Genomic DNA, 7,777 nt, shown 5'->3' with positions numbered 1-7,777 from the left:
AATATTTTTTGACTATCTGGTTACAGTGTACTGTAGGAGATCATAACTACAGTGGTAACACTTCACTGTCATCTATCTAATACTGTCGTGTGGATACATGAGAGATGTTTAAAAAAATAAGTCTTACATTTTCCTCAAAGCTTTTATTTTCTAATTCCACACCAATGCACATTATTTATTTGACATTATTATCAGTTCTTGGTCTCATACTAAATACATTTATACAAGGAATAGGTAACTGATTTTAAACTTTGATATACCGTAATATGCAGAAGTCTTGAGCCACCCCTAATTGCTTTTGATTTTGCTTCAGTAGCCAGAGTTTCATATCATTTTTTAGTCATCCAGTCCTTGTGGCATTTTTTAAGCCACTTAACACTGACCTAGAAATCATTTAAGCATAGAAAAGGTGTCTAACTCGAGGGATGAGCCATTCTTGTGTCTACACATAACAGATAAGTTATAAAGAAGCAGTTTTGAATATTTAGGCACTTTGTTACTAACAGCCTGTCACAAAAAGACACAGTTTACTCCCATTTATTTAGTTGAATCTCTGAAAAATGTAAAGCACTGTTTGACAATCATAAAATAGCAATTTTGCAATTACAAGGTGATTTCCAAGGAGCTGCTAGCAGAAAACTCAGCATGTTGTGCTGTGTGTCCTTACAAATTTAAGGAAAACAGAAACAAACTGTCACGGCTCGGGGCAGCGGCCGTGTGAAGTGAGGAAAGGAGGACTCAAATGCAGTACTTATTCAGATGTGAGGGTGATTTATTAAGAATACCAAACATAAAGTGGAGATGGCAAAACAGAACTAAGGATGAACTAAACTGGGAGAAACTAAACCAAAGAGCAGCAAACCTGAATATGAAGGGAGGACAGCAGGGAGAGCACGCAGGGTGACACAGAGGATGAACACAGACGACGCGACAAGGAACACAGGCAGGCACACACTATAAATACACAGAGGGACACTGGGAAATCACACACAGGTGGGAGACACAGCTGGACCTGATTAACCTGACGAGACAGGGGAACACTAACACCAGGGACCAACAGAGGGAGCACAAACCCAGAAACCCAGTATCCAAAACACAAACCATCCCAAAACAGCCCACAAATAATAACAATAAATACACCAAACACAAAATCACTGAGTCACATACTCAGGATCATGACACAAACCAGTTTAGTAGGTTATTTAATTTCAGTTTGTTGATTGCTTATCTCCAGCTAATCATACTTTTCTGACTGCCATGTGTCATAATGCTGTATATAACTGTACTTGCTCTGTCCAGTTTTGGCAGGTTGAATGTCTAAAGAGCCAGAAACGTGTCTGATAAAACATGACCCCAGTGAGAGACTGTTTTTGCTGACAGTGCAACCTGATAAACAGATAACATTATCATAAAGCTTTTCTATGTTCTTTTACATAATAGTTTGTACTTTTGCTCAGGGTGAGCACATCTGCATGCCTTTGTGCAGCCCTCCATTATTGATCATGTGCTTACCATGTGCAGCAGGGCCAGTCAGGCTAATCCCCTAATAACGGAGGCAGGAAAACTGGGCTACACACAAAGGCCCTGGACTGGTTTAGCTGTCTGTCACCAAGCACCAACCAGTATGTTTATAAAGGTACTGTAGGTACTCACATGTTGTGTTGTGGTTCTCTTTTCATATCATCATGTCACATATATATGCATATGCATGCACGCTTTGCACACTTCCAAGAAATTTTAAAGACAGCCGCTGGTTAATTGAGGTTAACTTCTTTTTCAAGAAGCTTAGGCGATAACTCGATTCACAAATCTCTAAATACTGTGAGAGTGACAAAATATCCACCGTAACCTTGATATTTACAAAATGAAATGTACTAATTACATTACTTATACATATATTGTCATATCATAGGTAATCATAGAATGTATATTTTTTGTAGGCAGGGTTTAGTGTAAGGTTACAGACCCTTTCTCCATCTGTCAGGAATCTGGACAGAGGACACAAATGGATGGTGAGGCAGATTAAATTTAAAAAAGCAAGGCTTTGTTTGGGCTGATGAAAAAGCCAAAAAAACAAAAAGTTCAAAAGAAACATGAAGCAAAAAGGAGGAGAATAAATTTCCACTGGCGCACTGATAGGGCAGCACATCAGATGAACCAACAAAGAAAGGGTGGTAAGCACAACTAAACATACACAGAGACTTAAGCAATTCAGGAACCACCAAAGTTCAAATCTACCATGAACTGGAAACTGCTGGAAAGCCAGTGTAACTGTCCACAGTGAAACAAGTTTTACATCCTGATGGACTGAGAGGGTGCTTGACAGAAATTTGCACCTGCCCACATTTATACATGAACTGGTAACAGGTAGCTGAAGAAAGAAGTTTCAGGGTCAGACGAACCAAATATTGAGCTATTTGGCCACAATGACATGATGTATGTTCGTAGTAATAAAGGTGAGGTATTCAAACCTAAGAACACTGTACCAGCTGACAAGCATGGTGGTGGTAGCATCATGCTCTGGGGCTGTTTCGCTGCCAGCGGTGCTTGTACACTGGATAAAGTGGATGAAAAAATGAAGGAGGACTATACTGAAAATTTGAGGACTGTGCTGGGTCAGTGCCAGGAAGCTAAATCAACTCTGCCAGTTCTGCTAAGAAGAGTAGTCAAATATGCAGCCAGAAGTATGTCAGAAGCTTGTTGAGTGTCTGGTTCAGGTGCAATTTGCTAAGGGATGTATAGATGTATATACTTTTAACGCTATGTGGATTAGAGACAATTAAAAAGAAATTCACACTTGTGCAGCCAATTCTTGTTTTTCTTGTTTTAATTATAATCCCAAATTACCACAACATTCATGCCCATGACGAGTGGATGTAAACTTCTGAGGACAACTGTACATTCATAGAGCCATCAGTCTATAGGCTACTTCCAGGTCCAGGTCACCCTATCCCACTGCTTTAATTATGCACACCAAGAAGGACCCCCATCTGTGTTTTTAGTCCAGGTGATGTTGTTCCTTGGTCTTTCTATTTATTGGCAGGTACTGAGTGAACAGACAACCATCAGTTTCTGGGTTCTCTGTGTCATTATTCTATTTTCTATTATTTCTTTTTTTTAAAAAAACAAAAGAAAACTTTGATCCAACTTTCATCTTGTGTCGGATTACTGGACTGTCAGGACTATATGGTAGGTACAAAATGCATTCTGAAAAACAAAGGCTGATTAATACAACAGGAAAATAGAGAGTGCATAATAAGAGTGTGACAACTTTTTGAATATATATATTTTTCTCCACTTACTCCACTAACCTTAGATGAGAAATCCTAAATTGAGAATTTCTTGTGTTTTGTTTGCTTTTTTATAAGTGGGGTGAAAGATATACAGCAATCACTTATAAACTGGTGAGAGTTGCAATACAATGTCAGTATTAAAGGAATTGATATATAGTTATTAGAAAAGGCACTAAATTTGGTGCATATACAAACAGCTTTTAAAGGATAGAAATACCAATAACAACAGGCTGTCTACATTTTTCACAAGTATTTTATAAAACCCTTAGCTACTAGGCTGTAAAAGTCACTCGCTGCTGTCAAAAGGGTACAAACATTGTAATTATCTGTGTAGTATTTAGCGTATTGGATGGCATGAAGCAGGATATCATGTCTCTCCCAACTCTAACATGCTTTCTCCTGCACTCTGTGTGGGCTACGCTACATTCGCTGATCAGTTTCTAGTTTCACCGCCTATTCTTCCAAGTTCTACGAGTGATGCCTGCATCTTTACATTAACTGTGAATGTGTGTGCATGTGTCTGTGTGCCTGTGTGTGTGTGTGTTTGTGCCTTTAGAAGGTCTTGGTGTTTTAGCAGATTACTTGGGAGCTATTTGCTGTTGTGTGGTCTGTGTCACATTTCTGCACTGGTGGGGATCCTCTTTTGCTGGTTTTGCCTTTTCTGTATCTACCCTTGTCATTTTCAGAAAGAGGAGATTCTGCATGGAGTGAATGAGCACAATCAACATGGAGAACAGCAAGGTGACCAATCGTCCGTGTAGAGCCTAAAATGAAAGTTTTTACCTCAGAACAAACGTGCAGTGTTTTTAAGAGCAGTCACTGGCTAATAAAGTCACTAATTGCTGCACAGTGTTGTAGACATAACTGAAAAGAAGCATTTGTGTTTCACTCCTATGGCAAATTGAAATACCTATTCATTTCAGTTCATTTTATATATTGCCAAATCACAACAACCTTTGCCTCAAGGCGCCGTGAGGAAATGTAAAACGTACATGTTTTAACGTCTGTCTTGCAGAAATTCTTAATGATCTGATGAAATGACTGAACACTGGAAAGTCACCGCGTTCTCCCTTTTTATAGAGTTTGTTTATTTAAATAAAAACCAAAACAGATTTATTGTAAAAGCCTTTTGCTACATGTGTTGAACTGTCCCTTAAAGCATTGCTCATCCCCGCTGTGTGCATGTCCCCAGCAGCCAGTGAAGGAGGTGCTCCCCCTGCCTCGCCACCCGGCCCCTTTTCCTGTGACCTCTTCCTCTCTGACCCCTGCTGTCACTTCAAAACACCACACCACAGGCTCCATCCAGCATGTGCAGGTGGCCTCATCAGGTGATTAACACATTCAGCATATTTGCATTTATTTATGTATTTGTTAAAGCAATATAAGAATATGAAAATGCAGCCATTTCATGTGTAATTGACAGCCTTGTTCCCATTCTTTTCTTATACTCATGATCACACTAGATATCTGCAGGTAACACAGGATTTCACATACAGATCTATATGTATGTATATATAAAGTTTGTTTACTTGTTTACAGTGGTGACATCGTTCAATCATCTGAGGCCTCCAGAGAGGGACCTCACACCGTTCTCTCAGATGAAGTCTGTTAAGTCTCTGAGGCATGCCGGCTTCACTGCGGTCTTCACTGGACAAGCGGTGAGCTGGCTGGTGCATTGTTATGTAGTCTACTGTACTGTGTTACATATCAGCGTGGCTGTAGCTCAGGAGGTAGAGCAGGCCATCTGCTAATTGGATGGTTGATGGTTCGATACCAGTCTGCATGCCAAAGTACTGAAAAGTGGATTCCCTGGTGCTGCTGATGGAAACCTGAAATGGACACATTCATCCTTTTTTTTTTTAATCATCCATCCATCCATTCTCTTCTGCCTTCTGCTTCCTATTTAGGGTTGTTGGGGGCTGGAGCCTATCCCAATGGATGTTGGGATATTATTCACAGATCATGATCTTCTTCCCATGGAAATGACAGCAATGTCCTCTATATAACACTGTGTGACGTTAACAAAATGTAACCTCAAAAGTGAAGTGCCTTAAATTGAATTCTTCCAAATGACCAACAGGGGGCGACTCTGGCGTCAGAAAATCAGACTATCGTCTAACCTAACCCTAACGCAGACTGAGTCTATAGGGGAATGATATTATTTCGAACTGTGTTGGACCTCAGTAAACACCTTTTGTCAATTATTGTTTTTAGACTTTATTATAACAGAAAAGCTGAGAACTGAGGGGGAAGATACGCAGAAAATGGACAACGGTGAATTGAAATACCTGCCTCTACAATAGCCTTTCAAGAAATTAGTTATCTGTGCAACCCAGTGAGCTAACGCAGCAGTCTGATGAGTCTGACATCATCGTGAAAGAATAAACTGTCTTTATTAGGAAAAATGTTTATGAGGATTTAATTTCAGTGATTTTATCTTCAGAGCCGGAGCTCAGTACTTTCCCTCTGTCTCACATTATTGCGCGGTGACAGAAGCTTGACAGTGGGGAGGTGCCGGAGGAGTTACCGATTGCCGACGTGATACTGGCTGACATTGACTCCCTCGTGCCGACACATGACGAAACAGGCCGTCCTATTGCCGAGTGGAAACGACAGGTGATGGTGCGGCAGCTGCAGCTCAGGCTGCAGGATGATGAGGAACAGAGGAGACAGGTACTGTTCAGCTTTTATACTGCACTGTGTATGGAAAATTCCCAAAGCATTGAGCGCCTCGCCTGAAATCCATATTGTTCCCTGTAACAGGACATAGCTAATGGCTACATGCCAGTGGATGGCTGGAAGTACTCCCAAGCCCACAACGCAGTCTTGGGACCCTTCGGTGAGCTCCTAACAGAGGATGACCTGGTGTACCTGCAGCAGCAGATTGAGTCTGTTTCACATCAGAAACGCTGCCAGGCGTATGAGCTGGAGCTGACCAGGCTGACTGAGGAGCTGAGGGCAATTTTACCTGATCCTATTGTCAACATTTCCCTCAACAGAGAGGTTCTGCAGCAGATGGACTCTGAGGGGAAAATGCAGCTGACTTTGCCAATCTGGTGCAGCCGTGTCTCAGAGATTATCAAGAATATGTCTCTCCTGGTGGCTAATCTGACTCAAATCACAGAAAAAGATGGTGAGATGGGGTTAGTGGAGGGCATGGTGGAAGGGATGAAGGGTTTACAGAAGATAAAAGGTAGCCCAGGAATTGAACTGGGACAGGGATTAGTGCAACCAGGTCTCAACTCAGAGGAAGCCCATGTAGAGGCCTCCAGTGTATGTAGGATACCTCACATAGGGATGGCATCTGCTTTTAGCCATCGTTTGGAGAGCAACAGCTACAGAAGAGCACAAAGGGAAAAGGTGGAAAGGGAGATCCAGCAGTCTGGAGTCTCAGTTAGAAACCTCAGATCAACCTTTGAGGGTCAGATTGGTGGCATTTATCCCTTTGCTGGGGTTATAAAAGCAGGAGGGGGGTTGACAAACCAGGCTGTAGATGGAGCTTCAAGCGGAAAGAACAGCGATGTCAATACAAGCTTCAAATGTGAGGCCGGCCAACCTGACACTCCTAAAACAGCTGCACCTGTAATGGAAACGACCAGCTTAAGAAAAGAGCGAATCGTGGTGCTATTCCTGAGCCACTGGAAGAAATCTGCATATGCTATTACAGTAAGAGCAGCAAGGCAGAGGCAGGGACAGGCTGCAGCGCCAGGAAGAGTGACAGAAGCACAGCCCCAACAGAAAATCCCCTCAATGTTTCAGTTCTGCCAACAACGAGGTGCTGTGGATAAAATGCTGAACTCCTGGAGAAATAAACTAGAACTTAGAGAAGTGCAACCTTTACCTTCCTTTAGCGTTTCACAAAATCCTCCACTTTGTGTAACCTACTCCCCAGAACAATTCCTTCCAGGTGTGGATGGTGTTGCAGTGAGCCACGACACCTTGACCCTCGATCTCTTTATGCTGGGTTACTTTCACATCTTAGAGCAAGATTTGTCAGCTGAGGAGAGGAAGATGAGACACCTCCTTTGCTTCGAGGTCTTTGACCATGTTGGCAGTTTTCCTTGGGAGAAGGTGCGGGACTTCCATAAGGCTGTCCTCCAGGAGATCCAGGCTGGGAGGCGACAGTGGAGCGACGGCTTCGAGGACATCAAATTTCACTTCTTTGGTGATTCAAATCCATGCCACTGTCCACCACCATCATCATCATCATTGCTGCCAGATTCCAAATTGGTACCCAAAGTTATAGTTCAAAGTGCTACTCTGGATGAGCGCTGCAGTGATACAGACTTCTCCTGCTTCCACAACGAAGACATTTGTAAATATATCGACCGCAGTTTTGCTTTCTGGAAAGAGAAGGAGGCAGAGCTGTTTGACTTTGAACATTAAGTCTGCTTGTTAAACGTGATGCTTTTGCACAGATTGATGTTGGTGTGTTTGTTTTGTTGAACTAATAAAATTTGATACGGAATGCGTTGTAGCAGTAT

At 42.0% G+C, this 7,777-nt stretch overlaps 1 protein-coding gene across 1 annotated transcript; it reads left to right on the top strand.

Annotated features, from left to right (window-relative positions):
* Positions 1-4,019: 4,019 nt before the first annotated feature.
* On the top strand, positions 4,020-7,679 carry espnlb (espin like b). Its single transcript, XM_063462516.1, has 6 exons — positions 4,020-4,034; positions 4,486-4,621; positions 4,833-4,951; positions 5,787-5,966; positions 6,057-6,436; positions 6,566-7,679. Exons 1-6 carry the CDS (start codon positions 4,020-4,022, stop codon positions 7,677-7,679), a joined length of 1,944 nt encoding a protein of 647 aa, XP_063318586.1.
* Positions 7,680-7,777: the final 98 nt, after the last annotated feature.

The sequence above is a fragment of the Pelmatolapia mariae genome, linkage group LG18 (genome assembly GCF_036321145.2).
Source record: "Pelmatolapia mariae isolate MD_Pm_ZW linkage group LG18, Pm_UMD_F_2, whole genome shotgun sequence".
In the NCBI taxonomy this organism is placed as follows: domain Eukaryota; kingdom Metazoa; phylum Chordata; class Actinopteri; order Cichliformes; family Cichlidae; genus Pelmatolapia; species Pelmatolapia mariae.
Note: the sequence above shows the minus strand (reverse complement) of the source record. Positions and strands in the feature narration are given on the sequence as shown.